At 38.8% G+C, this 22,110-nt stretch overlaps 1 protein-coding gene across 1 annotated transcript in view; it reads right to left on the bottom strand.

Moving 5' to 3' along the window:
- The window catches only part of LOC140230439 (insulin-like peptide receptor), a 174,853-nt gene that overhangs the window by 58,447 nt on the left and 94,296 nt on the right, over positions 1-22,110 (bottom strand). Inside the window, exon 3 of the mRNA XM_072310593.1 lies at positions 5,592-5,755. Coding sequence (XP_072166694.1) covers positions 5,592-5,755 — 164 coding nt within the window. The remainder of the gene's footprint in view (positions 1-5,591; positions 5,756-22,110) is intronic.

Below are 22,110 nucleotides of genomic sequence, written 5' to 3' on the forward strand. Positions count from 1 at the left end.
TCACAGCTAGCAGTTTAGATTAAACATTCAGACGGCCATTTCAACCTCCACTGGCCATAGTTAAAAGCTGAGGGCTGAAACTCAAAAATCACTTGAGATTTAATTAGATGAACGAGGTAGAAATGGCTGATAGTCTCTGTCTTTGCTGTCGTTGTTGTCGTTGTTCCTTTCCCCCCTCCAGTCTGACATGCTAATCTCGAAAGCCACTCAAGAGGCCCCAAATGCTGCAATTTGTGCTACGCACAAAATCAATCGCCGACTACTTGCCCTCGCATTGGGCTCCCAGCGAGAGAGAGAGAGAGCGTGCCAAATGAGGGACACGTCCCATTCATTCACGGCATCCTCCTCCAGCACAACTGACACAGAGGTTGTGGATGGGTAAAATAGAGCAAAGCGCAAAAACAAAACCCCAAAAAGAATATAATGACAAAGTGTGTTTTCTGTTTCTTTTTTTTTTTTTTTTTGGTTTTGTTTTGTTTTGTTTTTTAGACACATCAGCATGACAGGAGATTTCCAGTGCTGGAAGGGAAAATCTATTTCCTGCAGGTATTTAATTCAAAGTACAGAATTGGAACGCTCCATCGTATCCCAGCAAAGGGAAAGTCCCCAAAACAGTTTGCAACAAACACGCAGCTTGGACATGATGATGTGAATTTTACAACGTGATGAGAGGAAATGGATATCGTCCCTGGGGTGACACCACCTTGCTTATATCTCAAATATAATGAATTTTTAGGGGAGCGAAAAACTTGTTCTTTTTTGCAACATTTTTGCAAAATAACATCAATGTTGAATGTCAAATGATGTAGTTGTGTTTTGTTTGGGGGGAGGGGATTACTGTACATTTAATGATCATTGTAACGTTGAAAACATATATCAGTACATTTTTTTAAATTCAATATTGAAATGGGTAGTTTTTTTTCCCATAAAATTAAAGGTATTTTTCACCACTGGGGGCAGTGACTTAAAAATTATTTGAGTTATCACATTTGATACATATTTGAAGGTCAGTTGTATCACAAAACATCCTGCCATAATAAAGATTTTGCAATAATGTCTAAAATAGAAAGAGATATCACTATTTTTCTCAATAAACCATAACTGTAGACGGTTTATTCTAGAATCTATTTCATTATAACTTCTATTCACATTTTGTATAGTTAACAATACATAACACTGATTATACTGATTAACACTTTTACACTGGTTGTTTCTATCCCTAACTCACATTTTAGAACTTTAGATCTTGAAGCACTAAAGCTGGGCTTTTGTTTCATGTACAAATGGTAAATAAATAATGCCTTTAGTTTTTGTAATGTTTCAAAACACAAATCAGTATTTAGGTGTTCACTGCTTTTTTGATATGTGCCAATGGAGAAACCCGGTCTTGTCACTTCGGGGACGATATGCTGAAGACCAACAAGGCATTCTTGAAATTTACAATATATTTTTTAACACAGCACTGTGTGGAGATTATGTTGTGTGGCAGACTTCACAATTCCCTTCACTCTGATAATTTCCCCCAACTGTACAGACACTCACTGAATGGCATTCTTACTTGGGAGAAAAATATCACTAATGTAGACCTACATTGTCTTTTATAATGGCTGCTGGAAACTACAGTATTCAAATGAATCTTCATTAAAAAAAAAGTTGTATAAGCTTAAAACTGATTTTGTCCAAGTATCACCAGCAACAAGTCATACAGTTGCCTTCTTGTTTTATCTCCTTCTAATAGTAAAGATATGCAGCAGCCTCCCTCCCCCATCCTTTCTGAAAAATCAGAGCAGGCTTTTAATAAAAGAAACCAAAACCAAAAGAGAAATCTGCAAAAGCAGAAAATATAAACAGAAAATATAATGGGAATTAAAAAAAAAAATCACTTTTCATGAAAATTACGCATTCTATCAATTTGATACTGACATATGTTAAGGGTAACAATTATTCTCCCTGCTTTCTGAAAGCTGTTAGTCATGTGCTCTATCATTATGCTAGAAAAGTGAATTTTTGTGGAATTCCCTTTACATTTTGACTGTTGTACACACATGACATCATAACCTCTAGTAGTCTCCTCATCCAGCGGTTCCAACACCAAAACTTTAAAAATTCATAACTTTTGCATTGATCGTCCGATTTTCCTCAAACTTTCACTGATGCGTTCTACTAATGTTGCTGCTTTCACTCAATCCACATTTCTCTTTGGGTTTTGGTTTCCTTTAAACTTTTGATGAACATGAAGGGGGACATCAGAAGGCTACTTTTTACAGGTTACACCACCATTTTAATCTCAGACAGTTCTGTGTCAATGTGGCAAAGTTCCTATAATTATAAAGGATAGTATTTCAATGACCTCTGTCATATCTATCAAAATATAACCAGGAGCCACAGTTCTCCTGCATTTTTTCAAAGTTGCTGTACTTTGTGAGTGAAAAAAATAAAAAATAAACAAAAATAGTTCCAGAAAGTATATTTGTGTAATGTGAGGTTTATCAGGTAGGTATTAAGAATGATGAAACAAGTTGTAATGTAACTAAAATGACATATTTACTTTTTCCAAGCTAAAGTAAAGTGAATAAAATCATTCAATTAGTCACAACAAGCACTTCAGCCTTTGAATGTGATGTAACTATTGAGAAGAAATCACTTTAAACCTGCTTTGCATATATACAGTCAAACCTGTCAATAGCAACCACCCAAGGGAGATGAAAAAATTAGCCATTATAGACATATATGGCAGACGGCTGCTATAGACAGGTGACCGCTATAGACAGGTGGCACTAAGGCAGGTTTGAGTGTTAAATGCTATTCCCACTAACTCTCTTGCTGATATGCTGTTTAAGGATTAAGAGATTTTATAATATGAACTGGTGAAGTGGAAGAAGAAAAAAGACTGCATTTCAGTGCAATATTTCTCTACAGACAAAAGATATACAGTGAAACCAGAATTTTCACAGGACAGGGAGTGGGGAAGGGGATCAGAGCTAGCAAACATAGCAAAAAGGGAACATTTGGCTGTTCACTGCAGGAAATGGGACATAAGAACTACAACATTATGGCAGACAGAGAAAGATATGAAAGGATGTGGGAGCAATGGGACCCAGTTGGGACCCAGTAACATCGTGTCACAGGAAAACAGGGACTGTGTACTGCAGGAAACCATGTGGATTAGGGAACAACATGGCAGCACCCAGAAGCAATGAGGCCTGAGAACATTGGGTCATGGGAACATGGGTCATGGGACTATATACTGCAGGAAATGGAACATGAAATCTAGGAACCATGAAGATAGAGAGAAATAAGACAGGGCCTGGTAGCAATGGGACCCAGTGACATGGGGCCAAGGGAAAACATGGACTGTGCACTTGGGGGAAATAGAACATGAAAAGTTGGAATCATGGGGATAGGGAACAACATGGCAGGACCCGGAAGCAATGAGGCCTGAGAACATTGGGTCATGGGAACATGGGTCATGGGACTATATACTGCAGGAAATGGAACATGAATTCTAGGAACCATGAAGATAGAGAGAAATAAGACAGGGCCTGGTAGCAATGGGACCCAGTAACATGGGGCCAGGGAAAACAGGGACTGTGCACTGAAGGAAACAGAACATGAAAAGTTGGAATCATGGGGATAGGGAATGACATGGCAGGACCCGGAAGCAATGGGGCCAGAGAACACTGGGTCATGGGCACATGCGCCATGGGACTATATACTGCATGAAATGGAACATGAAATCTAGGAACCATGGGGATAGAGAGAGATAAGGCAGGGCCTGGTAGCAATGGGACTCAGTAACTTGGGGCCAAGGGAAAACAGGGACTGTGCACTGGAGGAAATAGAACATGAAGAATCACGGTTAAAAAGAAAGATAGGACAGAACCTGAAAGAAAAGGGGATTTGGAACATGGGTCATGGGAAAACAGGGACAGTGCATTACACTACAGGGAAACAGAACTTGAAAACTAAGAATCATGGGGATAGGGAAAGATCAATGTGGCAGGACCTGGGAGCAATAGGACCCGGGAACATGGGGTCATGGAAAAACTGGTGCAGTGCAGTGAAGGAAACAGAACATGAAAACTAAGAACCATGGGGACAGATCAAGATTTTGCTGTACCTGGGGGCAATGGGACCCGGGAACATGGGGTCATATGGAATCAGGGACAATAGAACATAATTATGGAGTGGGGCCTGGGAACAAAGGAACAGAGATTATACAGGAAATGCGGAGAGTAATGTCCAAGAATGTCAAGGTCTGGGTTCCTTAAAACCAGAAATCATTCAGAGACTTTGCCCAACATTGCAACAATTAATGCATGAAAACTTTATTCCAAGTAATGAGGTGTATTTTGCTGCAACAGTAGATGAATATCTCATTACTAGTCCACAAGAGAAAAAAAAGCTGCAGCAAATTCTAATGCATTCTTGAAATGACTAATTCACTGGGGAAGAGTGAGTTATATGAAACTTGATTAAATTATTTTTAAAAATTGTGGGGGGCGGGAATATTACCACTTCTTCTTGAACAACCAAACAGGAACGAATACAACTTCTATCACAAATGGGGTGTGATGAGATCTGATGCAGAGTGGGCATACATCAAAGTGCTTCAAATCCAAGCAGGACATAGAGAGTTCAGTGGCATTGCAGCTAATACCTTGCCACTGTGCCCTATGCTACACTCTCTCCTGCCAGCATAATGAGCCTGGGGAATTAATCTATATTAGATTATTTTGCCTTTGAAGTCAGAGTTGACCTTCATCCTGAAGTGTGTGTGATTTGGCAAACACTCAATGAAACATTGACTATTTCGACTGGCTGACTGTAGCAGGGGACATGCTCTTTGGATGTGGATTTTCAATTACCAGTAGCCTTTAAAGGTATAATCCCTCTTTTCATACCCATCCCTACACCACTTTAGAATCGTTTTACTTTGTGCTTTCTGAAACAGCCATCACTAACCAGGATCCACATTTTAAACTTAGTGTCCATGTCCAGTAAAGAAGAAAAAAAAAAAGATATTAAAGATAGGACAAAGATGGGAGGATTTCGTTCTTATTCGCTTGAGGGTGTCATTTCTGCAGTCACTTTTGTATAAACACTGCATAAATTTGACTATGAAGTGCATGCACACTGTTGTCCTTAACCCATTGAGGACGGACTGATTTTGCTAAAACAAGCATTTCCCATAGACACTTGCCCGAGTATACTCGGGATCCTCAACAGGTTAAATACCAGAAGCCCCTTCTCCGTTATATGACTGTGATGCCCGACTGGTCTATGGAAGCTCATTGCCCAAAGAAGAGTTGAGTAAACCGCTGCTGTGAATGAACATTTCGAGGGATACCATCTTGATATCTGACTTGCCTATGACTCTTCTGCGCAAGGAGTGGCACATTTTACGGACAAACATTCCAGTGAAACACTAATTCACGTAATGTTTCAAAGCAAGATATTTCTCAGGTTTTCACATATTCTTGAACATTTTTTGATACAGAATTACTCACATAATCCACACACATAATAAATGTACGAAAGTATGAAAGGACCAAAAATACAGCCTCGAAAAACGGAGGGCTGATCAGTACCTCGTAGGTTCCAATGGGGCACCTGGCCAAGCATCTTCCCTCGTACAAGAAGTGTCTGCAGGCAATGCAGTTGCTATCCAGGGGCCCGCTGCAGCCTCCGATACATTGTTCATGGCAGCACTGCTTGCTGGACAAGCAGGATCGTGGGCAGCTCACTGGGCACACTGTAACAAAAAATGAGAGGGGGAGGGGGAGAAGAGGGTTACAATCAGATTTCTTTCTTATATAGGAGAAATTGTGTACATTATTTTGAGTATTCCTGCTGATTTCAAGCATTTCTGAGTATGTTACAGCAAGTATACCAATACAGATATTGTGTACTTGGCATCAGCGAACATTTAATTCAACAGCTCTTCATGTTATCAATTGCAAGGAACTTATCGAAAGCAAGTGTCAGTATTGGTATTTAATTTCATCACAATATCACTACTAAAACATTATTTAGTCATTTCCATGGGCTTACTGAAGCTTTCAATGTACAAAAGTGAGCACTGTTTCCGCATACAAGATTTGGCAGTTACACATGATATAGGGCCTCCTTTTAAAAGTGCAATTTTTTATGTGAGTAATTTTTACCTTTTTTTTTGCACTAGATTGAGTAAGATGAATATCGTATGTTTTGAATTCCATGGAATCAAAACTTGAAATACTTTCATTTTTACACTATAACTTTGCATGCAGGATGTGTTTGCCATTAGACATATCAAGATCATATCGAAAATGAATATTCCAATATGCTGCTGAAGTGAAATGGATAACATAATCCAAATGCTGTAAATGCAAGATTATCAACTACTAAAAAAAGAGAAATTTTAGAGAGCTCATGAAATAAATTCATTACACTAGCTTTAATGGTGGTTCCAAGAGACAAGTAAATTTGAGTCCATTACAATAGTCCTATTCACAGACAAAATAGCGCAATAACGATCTTGATCCAAATACTGAGATTCTTTGCCCACAGACAGACAGAAATATCCTGCTAATATCGCAATAATTGTCAACCAAACTGGGCATGCTCAAAATCTACCAAAAATGATGACCCTTGCCCTTATGTCTGTACGCTGTGCAATCATGCATATTTTGAATGACAGGATAAAAAATCTCCAGAATTTTTGCTTCAGCATTCTCGCTGCAGTGCCAATTATCACACTACTTCTCACATTATCGTGATAATTCCAAAATAATTGCAAGATTTCTTGGGATTTGGATCGCAATGCTGATTGCAACATTTCATGAGATATTTACGTCCATACAGGCAAAAAAAAAAAAATCTTGAGATTTGGATCACGATACAAATTTCAAGATTTGGATCAGGATGCAAATCTGGATTTTTTTATCCCACTTTTTTTGTGTCAGTATGAATCCCACTACTAAACACAGATGTGTGCTAATCGATGGCATAAGAAGGCAAAAAAAGTCATGAAATTTGGGCGGGCTGGGCGTACATGTAGGTGTGCTGGTGAAATAAAAAGCTGTTGGGGTCAGCTGAACTGAAGTGGACAACAGGTAACACCACGCAGATATAGTCAAACATTTTGATTCAATTTCTCATCTGGAAAATAAAAATAAAAAAGGTCTTGATGTTCAGGCCTTTTGCCTTCATCACTACATGTGTACACATAAATATATATATATATTTTTTTATATATTATATACATACACCAAAGATCAGCCCACAGAAAAATATATTGGAACCTTTTGTGGTGGCATCTTTCATGATGACATACATGTACAATCTCTAAACACTGCGGGAACTTGAATCAAAAGGGGGGGGGGGGAAATACCTATTACCTACTACACCGCTGAAGCTGCATCTATTCATTTTCTTTTTCAGCTCAGATACTTCTGAGTTAGCCAGATTTTGGGCTTACTTTTTGATGTTTACTCCTGAATGGAGACTATATTTTCAAACATCCGACAGGGCTACAAATAGACACAGCTCCATCAGAAGACGGAGCTGCAGTTCAGTCGCATCGGAAGCATTGCTTCCTTTGATGCCGGTAACACGACAATCTGATCACATGCACAAATATCAAAGTTCGTGCATTATCTCTGAAAAATCACTGAGCATAGAAGACATAACTGTCTCATTTGGCTTTATTGATTAGCGTCAGAAATCCAGCCGTCTCTGGGTCATGCTAATGGTCGTCATCAATTAGAGGGAATACAAGAGGCAGGTTCTAGGCTCCCAATAGATGGTCGGCGGAATGTACAAGAAACCATGACACTGAGTCGGGGAAATGAGACACGGGAAGGCGAATACATCTTTGCGATCAGGAATTCTTTACTTGTAAATTTTGATTCAGAAATATCTTTACTTTCATATCCTCTACATACAAGCATGTTGTTGTCTCCCATCTTTGACATCGAGAGAAGTTTAACAGCCGCAATTTTGATTTCCAATAGTCCGATTTACTGAACCTGCTGATGTATAAATAACATGAAGTGACTGAAATATCTCTAGACATCATTTTTTTCAGTTATTTTGCTCTCCCACTCTTTTCTTTTGATATGATAAGGACATAGAATCAATCAAGTTGAAAAGAAGCTTTATTCGTCCATTCCCCTCTATCAACAGAGTGGGTGAGTATCTGCACAAGACGAGATAGTGCAACACTAATGTAAGCAGTAGTTATGGTCCCTATGCCACTACACTTTAAAGGGATGGTAGGCCTACAGTTTTGGTTGATATGGGGATTCAGGTTTCCAACTTTTTTTGTGAGATAATTAGAAACCTCTTATGAAATATTGAACAGCACACATAAGAGGAATTCAAAGTTCAATTGATGAAAATTGGTTCTGAAATGCCGGAGATATCCAGAAACAAAGACATCCTAATGTTACGACCAATTTGTTTTACTTTGTGTTTTTGGATATCTCAGCTAATTTTCATCAAATATACTTGGAATAGCTTTTAGAATTATACTCTCTTCGATATTTCATAAAGTGGTTTCTAATTATCTTGCAAAAAGTTAAAAATCTAAATCCTCCATCTCAATCAAAACTATACCATCCCTTTAAATCATCTCAAAGTGAATTTAGATTGTCTTTCCATATACTATCCAAAACTAAATATTGCAAGCACAAAACTTTGTCATTTCAATGATCATTGCTAATGTATGGTTGAGAGTGTGACAGAAATTCTGCAAGAAGTGTGATATCTTTGATATCTTGCAGCTGGTTGTTGCCCAAATGTCCATTTAGGCTTGGGGGGGGGGGGGGGGGAGGGGGGAGATTGTAGTGGCATGTGAGTAGTAAAAACACTAAAAAACACAAAAACATTTTTTGTTTAAATATTCCATTATCAAACTGACCCCACTTGCACAACAAACTGATATCAGTATGTGATGATGAAATACAAATACACGAACAGTATATTTTTGTCTTCTTTTTTTTTTTTTTTTTCATTCCAGAGGTTTAGGTCTAGACTGCCTCATTCCATTTATATTTCAAGTCATTAGTAAAGCTGAACTTATATGAATGTACGAAAAGTAGATTTACACCATAACATGCCCCCTTGCTTTAATACACAAAGGATCAGTTCCAATACATTTCAAGTGCATCATTACTGAAATGTGTGGGTGTGTGTAATGGGGGCTGCGTCACAATTTTCATCTTTTAGACAGCATACAGGTGCTTTATGTAAAACCAGAGTAAGCCACCACATAATCTTCATCTTCTCACGACATAAACATCATTAGTATGTCTATATGTTTGCATCAAGTCCACTTAAAGCAGTTCCAACTCATACGCTCAATGGTGCATCATCACACACTGGGATATCGCAAACTTTGTACTGATGTAGCCGGGGCAACTTTTAACAGTCAGCAGCTCTCGCAAACCTCGTTCTTTCATTTTTGAGTCAAGATTCTGAATATCACATGGAACACAAATACCAAATAAGTCTCTAAAATGCAGAGGCTAATTTCTTTCATCTGCAAAAATATAATGCACACATCATTTAGCTTCAGACTGCAAAGATTTCCCAGTAATTATGACTACTAAATGTGTTACATAATTTTCCTTGACTGTAACTTATGGTATAAATCCCTTATGGCAACTTCGATAAAGATGCACGTGCATACTTTTAGGCTCCACTGAAAATTCACAAAATTCATAACATACCAACATTTTGGGAGAAATAGAATTGGGTACATTAAAAAAAAAAATCATTTCCAAGATAATAAACAAGTAGAACTCTCTGATGATCGCAAAAGACATGAACATTTACATTTTTCAAGTTTATGGAACTATTCAAAATTGTAGTTAAACAAAATGTGTGATGAAAATTGGCAACATACAGTACACTTTAAGAAGAGGTGCAAGTCAAGAATCTTCAAGGGCCTATCTCACTGGATGAGATGTCATCACCACTGCTGCAACTCAGATGACTCAAAAGACAAAATAAATAAATAAATAAATGTTACCAAGAAGGTGACTCAAGGGCAATGTCCCAAATGTCTAAAAACAAGTTGACAACTTTCAATATTCGCCTGGAAGTTGCAGAAACGTCACTGCAACATCACCGCGACGTCTTAATAGACATCTTCTCAGTCACTGAGACGACTCTGCGATGTCTCCACATCATCGCCGGTAAGTGGCCATGGGTCTCCGCAAGGTCACGGAGATGTCCCGGGGATGTTGCAGAAAAAATTAGTCTCCGCAACTTGACCGCAACTAGGAAGATGTCACAGAGACATGGCAGAAACATCTTGGAGACCAGATAGAAACTGGATTGCGTGTCTCAGAGAAAAAAATCAAACATGATCGATTTTCTTGTGACTTGAGAGCACACTAGTCTCCAAGAGACGTCACAGAGACATGGCAGAAACGTCTCGTGACTCGCGATACTTGAGCCTATATCAGGTCACCGCCTAGTCTCCAGGCCAAAGAGATACCCATTTACACATGATTATAGTTAAAATCCTAACTATTGATTCCATATGCTGGGCACCATTCTTCTGTGATTCTCGGCTGAAAATTCCAGACGTCATTTTTCCTTTATAAGTCCTCCTTCAGGAGAAACACAAAAAAGAGCACGAGTTGGAGAGAAAGAGAGAGAGAGAGAGGGAGATAAAGAGATAGAGACAGCAAACATATCCAATCTAACTCTCTCTGACAAATACTTTCAGGAGGGTCATTATCTTGTGAAGTCCATTTTCTTAAATTTCATCAATACAATGTTTATGCCTGTACATGCTCATGAATGTGTATGTGTGTGTGTGTGTGTGTGTGTGTGTGTGTGTGTGTGTGTACATGTGAATGTGTGTTTCCTTTTCTTTGTGTTTTCTTTCATATAATCACATCCTAAGACTGCCCATGGTCTTCAAGATGTTTGTTCTGACATAAATCATCCATGGCATTGACGCCAAACAGGCCAGCCCAGCTCCAGTCAGCCAGACATCTAAACAATGGGGTGTCCCTTGCCCAGCCCATTTCTCTTCTTACACTCTACGCATTCTTTCTTTATTTCCTTCCTCTGCCATCCTGCATTATCACTCATTTCCATTTTTTGTCAGTGTTCCTGCATGTGAAAGGAAGTAGAAAACTATTTATTTTATTTTCTTATACCAAAATGTGGCCCTGGAATCTTGTTACTACAGAGAAACACATGCATGAGCCAGTTTGTAGAACTCATTATTCTGCCTATCAGGATTTTTGGGGAACTACATTGTAGAAGTGCAGTGTATATCACGAAACTCATTAATAAATGCAGTGCCCACAAGCACACAGACAAGCACACACACACACACACACACACACACGCACCCTGTGGATGTCTGACGAGTCACTGCTTCATTGACAAAAAAAGCAGAAATGTTCGTCTTGCAAAAATACTACCAAAAACATAGCAAATTGAAAGATTATGTGTTAGGTAATGTGGACTGCATTTTCTTTTTTAAAGAGGATAAATGTAAAACATATCAATAAAAGCGACATACAGATCGTATGAAGGGTACCAGCAGAAAATTGCACTGTTAAAGACAGGATGCACAGCTATGTGAATGTCCATGACAATATTTTATCAGTCTTCATCAAAGAAGAAAAAATGAGTTGAATGACCTGAATTGACCTTTGACAAACAGCATGTTGCCTTGGAAAGCACCAAAACATGCAGATCCACAGTAAATCTCTGATTGTTTTAAAATGAACTAAAGACTGGTTTAAAATGAACTAAAGTTACATAGTTGTTAGAAAGAGAGTCTTGCAGGTCGAACTTCAGCACCACAATGGGGAGATGCCACTGAGTGCATCTTTGACACAAGTTTAGTGACTACTGGAGAAATGGTTGCAGTCCAACTTCCAGTTATTGTATAAATATGTCATGTGAGTGTCATACCAGTACACTACAACGTTTCCGATGGACAATTCAGAGACACCATTCAGATCCCTTCATCCTGCAATCACTGTAACGGGGCTAGACATACACACATACACACACACACACACAAATGAAATGACTCAACCGCCCGTGTTTCTCTCTAAACAATACAAAAGATGGTACTTAAAAGCCCACTGCAACAGAAAATTAATGAAAAACCTAAGACACTTTCTTGATATCATCAGACCAGAATTCTAAGAGTGAGCTTCAGCATCGCAGCATTAGGAAGTTCGGCTTTTAGACATAGTTCCGGTGTAGACTATAAGACAGGCAAAACTTTCAATTGCATCCATACGTTATTACCAAGAATATTCCTTCAATGGTGAGCTGATATGCAGCCAGCATTTGGCCAATCATGATTTTTGAGTAAGTGTGCCCAATTTAAATACAGGCAGCAACACATGAGCAGCAATTTGGTTAATATCCAATTCAGTTGAAGTTACAACCATCTGGTAATGTCAGTCTATGTCGATATTGCCAATCATCTAAAACACAAGGTCCTTGAAATATGATTGTGTGCCTGCATGTGTGTGTGTGTGTACGCACGTATGTGTGCTCTGTAGCAAATTGTATTTTTGTAACTTTACATCTCATTAGATACACTCTGGGGCCCAAGGAAGGTTTGCAACTAATGTGAGATGCAGTAATTGCAGTTACTTTTGGACGCCGTCAGGAAATGACCAATCAGTTATGAGAATTTCAACTGTTGCCATGGAAACAGCACTCATTGCAAACATCATGACTGTACATCTCTCCATGATATAGGCCCCAAGACACATATTTTGTTATATCTTCAGCACAACCCATGAAGAAACTGTTTGACCAAAAAAAAAAAAAAATGTTATATCAGTGACATTTAACATGAATGAGCTATTATTACCAACAAACTCAAGGCCACATGGCCAAGAAAGCTCTATTTTACAGCTATGGGCAGCGTGCTGGATGATTCATCCAATACTAAAGTAACTCCAACACATAAACATTTGTCAGATTATTTCATTGATTGTTAACATCTTGTTGCTATACCAGTACTTTGACTAAACCATATTGATTATAAGTGAAATACTGCAAGGGTATGGATTTTTTTTTTTGAATTTGCAATATTACAGAAAATCATTGTGAAAAATGATACCATGTAAATATTTCTAAAGATATCACATTACACACTGGAATAATCTACTTTAATAGAAAAAAGTGAAGCTCACTGAAATTGGCCAAATGCTGAAGTTTTCTACTCTTATAGTATAATTGCTTGTTTTACATGATCCACCAAGTGCAATATCACTCCATGTTTCAGTTTATTTAACAGAAAAAGAGTAAAATCAAACATAATGGTGCAGGGTTTGCCAAAGTCGGACATAAGATAAATTCTATCGTGGAATTTTTTAAGTGTCATATTTCCATAAAATACTGATATCAACAATACAGTATGCGGTAAAGATGTCACAGCCTACCTACTCTCACATTGGCCTGTGCAGAACATAAAATTATGAAGCCATGTTTTTGGTTGATGATTAAGCAACCACAACCCACCTCCTTAACGAGAAACATCACCGCCTGCTCTTTCCCATCCGAAATGTCACCACATGTTTGCCACTTTCAAAACAACATTCTTTCTTCAAGAAAACACCTCAAAATTGCAGAGAAGACACCAGACTTCTGTGTCAGCGGGTGAAATAGAATTCTGACCCAATTTCAAAACTGCCATTATTCACAAACAGATGAAGTGAAAGCAAGATCAATAAAGCTTTGCCATTAAAGGTAATGCTGGCAAGCAAAGGTCACAAAATAATATGCTCTTTCTACACTGAGGTAAAGTGACACACCTCAACCCCAGCATCAATCTTCAGATGGATTCTGTCTATCTGATCTTTTGTGTGTGTGTGTGTGCATGTTTTTTTTTTCTTTTTTTGAGATGGAATACAAGTAAACGAGCAGTGTCAGAAAGACATTTTGATTTCAATCAAATTTTGGTAGCCTGAAAACATCGCGATTGAAAAAAACAAGTTAATGAATGCAATAATGCCGGCTTGATCGGATGAGGCTTTCTTGGGAGGGTGCGTTGTCACGGCGACGTGAAACAATTGTTGTGGACTGGAAGAACTCCCGGGGACAATCAGGACTGCATCTCAAAGGTAAACGAGATGATTGGCCACGGTATTTCGGCGGGCCTCACTGGCACGGCAGGTGGCTAGGGCATAGGGGCGAGTGTACCCCGCGCTAGACGGAAAATGTCATTGAACTATTGTGCCCACCACCGAAGCATCTCCCACCGTTCTCTTCCCCTCTTTAGCAATACGCTGGTACAGCAAATGACATAGCATGACCTTGCAGCCCCTGCATCCCTCTCCCTTAACTATTCTCCTCTCCTCTTCACTGTCTATTTTTAGATGTGTGCACTGTGAACCTGTATGATGTATGTTTGTGTAGATATATAAATGTGTATATACATATATATATATATATATATATATATATATATATATATATATATATGATTATATACATGCGTGTGTTTGTGTGTGTGTGTGTGTGTGTGTGCATGTATACTCTGATTATGCATGTCTGATTCTTATTGTCCTAATGACCTGATTTATCATGAAGACAACATTAGCACTAATTCTTCCTCTCTCCTCTTCATCGGATGTTAAAACTTCTTTGGTGAAGCACATTTCTGGTAGCATGGTAATCTTGATGTGTTTTGGTTTATGATCCATTGGCTTTCATCCTACTGTCATTCCCCCGGATGGAGGCAACAATGGAAAAAAAAAATAGATGGCTCTTGTTGCCACGGTAACACCTCATAGAGATGGCTGCATTCAGCCATTAGTGTCCTCGTACTTGCTCTTTGAAGGTGGAGGATAACTACTGTTGTGTTCCAGATTACTGCTGATATGTCAAAAGGATGGGATGGTGGGGGGGGGGGGGGGCGGGCGGAGAGGAATCTTGTGTGGTGACAAGGATGACACTGATGAAGGCCAACTTATCAGCTAGGTGTATAACTCATATATGCAAGAGCAAATTAATGCTGCTGCACATGACCTTCCGGCAGGTAACGACACGCAAGAGACTACTGTTGGAATGACAAAGCAGCCTATGCATCTGCATCAGTGACAGTGACAGTGACCTAGCTATAAACAACACATCATTTCAGATTAAATGCTATTCAACCAAATAACAATTAACAGCAATGACTAAGCCACTGATGATTTATCTTTCTATTGGAGAATGATACACTCATCTGCACAGGTATGGTCGCAATGTTGCCCCGCTATAAACTAAAGATAAATGTTCTGGCTTCTTTCATATGATTTTGTTCAGATGGAGAGATGAGCGAGAGTTCACACTCCACGGCTGGAGTGTGACATGCTCTCCCATGTGTCAGCAGTTTGACGAGAGACTGCTACTAGCTTATTCATGGTAACCGTGGCAACAATCAATCATACTAATGACAGCGGATCCCGGCTCGTGCGCGCACAAACACACACTCACTCAGGGCACAGACATGAATTCGTTTGGACAGGGAGTTGAGAGGTGAGTGTACTAAAAAATAAAAGATATCCCCCCCCCCCCAAAGTGGAAAACAGGCGCTGTAGGCCGGTGGCAGGTTACCCTCTGAGCGTCCTCCTGCTCTTCTCCCCAGTTCCATCCTCATCCCGCTGGGTGGTGGTAAGGTCAGGGCCATTATTTTGTTTTATGTATATATACTACACATATACATATAGTTTTTTGATAGGATACCTCAAATCTCATTAAGAATGCCGAGGAGTACAGTCCCCTCTCTCTGGCTCTGCCATCTTGCTCCTTTTGGCCCGCACCCTGCCCCAAGCATTGAAGAGTCTGTCTTCTTCTTCTTCTTCTGTGTGTGCTTTTTTTTTTTTATCATACCTCTGCTGATGTTTTTCATCTTTACTGATCCTCTTTCAACATTTATTCTCTTTTTGATATCTGCTTGTGCCTTTCCAACCATCATTCATAAATAGATAGATGGATGGATAGATAGATGGATAGATAGATGATAAGAGTAAACAGACAGAAAAACATTGTTTTCTGTTTGCTCCCTTCCTTTGTTCTTTTAAATAAAGAAAAATAGTTTGTACAGGAATGAATTTTGCTGACCGATTCAAAATACTAAGTGAATATGAGAATAAAATTCCTGTTTCCGATGATGGACATCACTTGTAGACTTGGAAGATTTTTGTCTGTCCTTCCCTTCTGCATCATGTATTAATCTTCTCATTATTTTCATGCACCACCATGTAAAATATCACTCCTTCAAAATCAGAAGTGATGACCCTGTGATGCTTACTTCCCCTCTATCTCCCCCTCCCCTAATCTTTCTTCTTCTTTTTTTTCAAGTTCACAATAAACAAAAATATTCCCTCTTACCCTCCCCCCCCCCCCATTTCTGTGCCATTATTTCTGGGCACATTTTCTACCAAATCACTCAATTTACCTCTCCAGCGGCGAGTGTCTTCCGATCCTCGCCAGCTACTTGCCACCATGCTGTGTTGTGGGGAGAAAGGAGTACCGGTCTCCCATTTTGCCTTTTTTTTTTCATCTCTCTCAGACTTAAACCAACAGTTTTCCCATCATCTCTCTGCCGCTTCCCTTTCTTGTTTTCTTGCCAAACAGGCTCGTAAATGCAAAGTTCCATTCACTTTCAATTTTTATCCCTTCTTCTTTGGGGGGGGGGGGGGGAGGCGTGGGTGGGAGAGGAGACTATATTCATGAGATCCTGAAGAGAGCATTTTATCACTTTCCAATATCATCTCGTTTGTTTAGTAATCTTGTGTGGTCCAAACTAGAGGTCATGTACACAATATCAAAAGCAAATTAGATTAAAATGTTATGATATTATGTTTTCCCCCCTCTAATGTGTGCCAAATATCCAATTCTCTCCTCTTTCACTATAAACCTGTTGAGGACGAGTCCCAAGTATACTCAGACAAGCGTCTACGGGAAATGCATGTTGTAGCAAAATCAAACGGTCCTCAACAGGTTAATAACTGCTTCAACACACAGTGCTACATGACAGACTTTAGACATATTCCCTGAGCAGTTTCTTTCTTGTCCTTTTTATGAGCAAATTTGTTTGTGTAAATCTTTCTCTCAATGCAATCATTGTCTCATCATTCTTTGCTAACTTGTAGAGAAACCTGGTACCTCAGTCCCATGCATAGTCTTTACAGGCAAATATCTGATAGTGACAGACATCCATCAGTAATCTCTCCGATTCTAGCCAAACAATATTTAATGCATGAGGCATAATAGCAGTGCATGAAACATTCATACCACAAGCTTTTACATCTTTCATCCCACAGGAAATGTAATTTATCACGGCTATGACTGATCAAATTTAGCATACTCCATGAGGCATAGTCAAAATGAGATTAGATCAAAGAAGAAATGTCTCTGGCAAATGCGATTCCATCACAATATCACGTTGTGGACATTGAAGCATCGTCTAAAAATAGACTCCCGTGCTATAAAACGGCAAACAGCACTCGGAAATGTACTTAATAAGTACCCCAAACATAATCCATATGATACCTTAAATCCACACTTGGCTATGCAAACATCAATCTATCATGATACTCTACTGCTGTTTCCAGAGGGATGAAAATGATTTTTCTTTTATTGATGAACATGCCAGTGGCTGAGCAAGGAGAGGTCATATTCCTGAACTTGGCATTTTGCTTCAGTCCCCTCATCACATGATGTGCTCAATAGTCCTCTATTTTAGGTCCACATTCTGATGAAATTGAATGCATTGCTCACTCCACATACTCCCTCCTCCATACATTCACCGACGGAGATTGAGCAGACTTTTATTTCCGGGAAATCGCCTGCACAGTCTTCCCATCGTTCGCAGTTTCCCCATTCAGCTACATCAACTCTCATTCAGAGGATGATTAGTCCATCTGACAAGCCAAGCGAGGATTCTCTTCGTGTTTGTGCAACAGAACAAGAATGCTGTCAGCGGCTGGTTACTGCATAAGAGCACAGATTTTACAAGACAGACCGACAATATGCCTAGATTTGAGTGATGAATACATAATTCACATTATATATGGAGCTCCTCAGCAAATATTGTTGGTTGAGAATGATAAGGGCGTTAAGTTGCCACTAAACCCATAGTGTTCGAGACAACTTAAAGCCCTTCTCATTCTCAACAGACGACTGTATTAGGAACACACATTTAAAAAGATATAATCAATAACTACTGGTATGTTTCTCAAAGTGCTTTTAGTAAATTGGGTCATAATATCACACTACCACAAATTCTTTGGCAACAAAGAAAATTAAAGTGTAAGTTTGAGTTTGCTTGTTTCTCTTCTTGACCTGTATCTGTTCATGCAAAATACAGGAATATCATTTGTTCTTAAAAGTCTAATACAGATATCATGACAATCACTATTTGGCTCATCTGTCTCAGAGCATGAACATGTTACACTTACCAGTAAACATGGACAATAGTCCACAAACTTATGAAAGGCCATTCAAATAGACCGTGGTGGTCATAAGTCTTGACATTAGAAAATCTGCACATTCTCATAGAAGTTGCCATGGCAACCATCCCAAGAGCCACCAGGAAGATGACAACAATGCTGCAAACTGTGAGTGCTATCTGTCACTGCCAGAACTTTGCAAAAAAATTTGCTGAGGCAAAATGCATTGAGAATGCTCACTGCACATAGAAAACACATGGTTACACTTGTCTGCTGCTTGACAATTGGATCCCTCCCTCTAGTCACATACAAACAAGTTCAGAACCATAGTTGTGGGTTGCACACAATCCAAGCAGGGCCTACATGTGTGCAAGGTAATGGCAAACACAAACAACTCAGTGTGATTGGAAAAGCTCACACACAGAGATCTTAAATGTACAGCAATACTTCCCAATGAAAATGGGTCTTGATTCTTGATTTCATGCCTCCTACCCTTGACAAACACCATAGCCTTAATAGCCACAATTGCCCTCTGTTGGGTAGTACGCACTGCTTCCTAGACTAACCAGTGCATTCTCATTCCCACCCCAACCACATCCATCCAACAAAAGCAAAAACAAGAACAATATATGGGGCAATTTGTGTTGTAATGAAGTCCTCAGGGCCAGCAGTTCTCTTTTATCATATTGAAATTTAATTACAGCTGGACAATGAGGTACATAGAGATATATCCTAATAGATAGTAATTTTGCAACCTGAATTATTCCTTTGTTGTAATGAGAGATTCGTTATATGACGGGAGTGCACTATACTTGTACTTACCCAAGAAAACATTTTGCACTTCTGTTGCTGTGGTGTCAGACAGAGGAATTGATGTCTCTGTGCACACTGCATGCACTCAGACAGAGGAATTGATGTCTCTGTGCACACTGCATGCACATTCCTACCCCCTCCCCCCTTCCCCCCACATCAAACAGGAATGTGTCTACGAATCTTGGTGGTGAAGTTCCTCTTACGTAGCTTGACAAATCTGATGAGTTCTTGACAAAGATGAGAAGGAAAACTCATCATGTTCCAAGGTACAGGATATTGTTCACAAGAAAGATTAATTTTTGAATTTTCACATTTCAGCAATACTGGCTGGAACATTATATATATCTAGAAATTAAATGACTGAGTGGTCTGAGTTTATCACAAGCTCACCCTGAAAGAGGATACAACAAAGATATTTTAATTATGAGATGCCATTTCTAAACTAGGTTCTTACTTGGAGTCCATATATCTGTGGACATTTCTTTTGACTGGAAACAACATAATTTCTTGATGAAATCAGCATTAAGGAAAAAACAAATAAAGCAGCTAAAGAATGGACTCAGCCAATCACAGCTAATCAAACAGATTATGGGCTCCCAGAGTTGATATCTGTTGTCTTCTAATATGGCTTCAGGCCATTATCTCACATTGCTATCTTAAGAGAATCATTCCTCAAGTTTTACTCTGAACATGTTCCTTTACAACTGCATACGTGTATAAGGTGACTGCTGCGATGAATATTTGATGTCTGTTATTATGTCATCATAAATCATTAATTCACCATGGAAATTCTCACAACATCCTGTGCAAAGTGTTACAAGCAATGTTACTACATTACAGCAGTACAACCTGTCAAGGTACAATGTATAAAAAGATCTTGTCCCCCCCCCCTTTTTTTTAATTTACTTTAAGACATATTGACAGGGCATAACTTAATGAAGTATTATGAAAAATTGTGAAGTCTTGTAGCAGTCCCATGTAAGTCTAGAAGAGGAAGGTATGTGTGATATTAGCAATCTAAATTCTAATAATGCTCTGACTCTATGACTTCACAAAGATGGGCCCTACAAAGATTAAATTGTCTTTTAACTAGTGGTACTCTTCTCACTTCCACATGACAAACTGCTGAATGTGCCTGCAATTATTCATACCAACTAGTTATTTAATGATGACTTGCTGAAGCTCACCGGTATTGATGCATTGCAAGCCCTTTGATTGTTTCTAATTTGTCACTGACTCACTATAAGTATTAGTTAATGATGAAGCTTTGCAGAAATAAAAAAGATACACAACAAACTAAAATCAAATCAAATGAGGTAATTATCGATTAAATCAAAATTACATACAATGAAAGAAAACAATGTTATATAAAATGAAGCAAATAAAAAAAATCAAGATAACTTTTTTATGAAAAATGTTGAGTAAAAAAAAAAATAAATAAATAAAATAAAAATGTTTACCACACAACACTTTGCTCTAGATAACAAGCTTATCAGAATGGTGGCTCTTGTTACCAAATGGGTTGGGGGGGGGGGGGGGTGGTTCGGGGGGGGGGGGGATTCACAATTGATGAATGATGTCTCCTTTTTAATTTTTCATTTTTGTTGTTGTAAAGGTTTCTTTGTAATTACGTTAATGAAGGAAATCACGCCAATACACATACAAGAAAATACTCGCCACCAAGTACAAATGTAGGAAAATCTAATTAGGAAAAAAAAAAAATTGTTGAGAGGACAGTTTTATGAAATTTCCTGGATGCCTGGTTCATGAAATGAATGAACTAAACCATCACATTTTGACAGCTTCTTTTTGAAGCACAGATAGACTAACATTTTATTTGATATATTTTAGCTTGTGGAGAGATCAAAATGTTCCTGTGGCTCCGTAGGTAAGACCACAGACTACCAATCATAATGTCCCTGGTTCAAGTCCCCCTGAGTGCAGGTGGTGGTGCCCCTATGCAATGCATTTTTTCCTCATTAAATCTGTTTATAGTCCCAAGCAATGAGTGCTTTACAAGCACTCCCTGCTTTCTTAGTGGCCACGACATTTAAAACAAAAATGAAATAATAATTCATATTCACTTGAATTTAAAAAAAAAATATGCCTCACATCTCAATTCTGTTCTTGTATATATCACTGGAATTTGAAACAGGGCGGTATGGGGAAGGAGCCCTTTCCTTTAAAAAAAAAAGAAGAAAAAAAAGAAGAAGTTGTATGCTGGTGGTGGGTCAGAGAAGGCACTGTGAAATCAAATAAGTGAAATCTGACTCCTCTAAAACAGACTTTGCGTTTCAAGTCAAAAACAAATCATAAATCATCCTCTGCCCTAGACCATGGAATTGGCAGGCCTTGGAGGTGGACAATTTTTGTGTTTCAGCTATCATGGGGGTGAAATAGACAGAGACAGCTGCTGCTCTGCTTTGCAGAGTCCTAATTTTACTTGTTTCCCACAAAAAGTTAGCCAAACATTGCACTCCCCTCCTTCTCTTTCAATTTCATTATCTTCGTCAAAAAGGGGGGGGGGGGGAATTATACTGAAAGTAATGCATGGTAGACATGTCACTCAACTAAAACTAGTTATGCCTTGCTGTCCCCTCCCCGACCCCCCCCCCCATGTTGAGTATGCTGTGTGTATGTGTGTGTTTCTGTGTGTTTGTGTCTGTGTGAGAGTTCATCTTTGTCTTTGTGTGTAGTCAAGGGGTATAACATGGCACATACTTAACAGGGGTAGATATGAAGCATACTGTAAAAGCTGTTATTTTTTTCCTGCAGATATTTTTTTTTTTTTTTTTTTTTTTTTTTTTTTTTGCAAATTAGGAGGTCACAGACATTTTCGTAAGATGTTGTTTTTAGTAATTTGACACTGAGG

Source organism: Diadema setosum, chromosome 7 (genome assembly GCF_964275005.1).
Source record: "Diadema setosum chromosome 7, eeDiaSeto1, whole genome shotgun sequence".
NCBI lineage: Eukaryota > Metazoa > Echinodermata > Echinoidea > Diadematoida > Diadematidae > Diadema > Diadema setosum.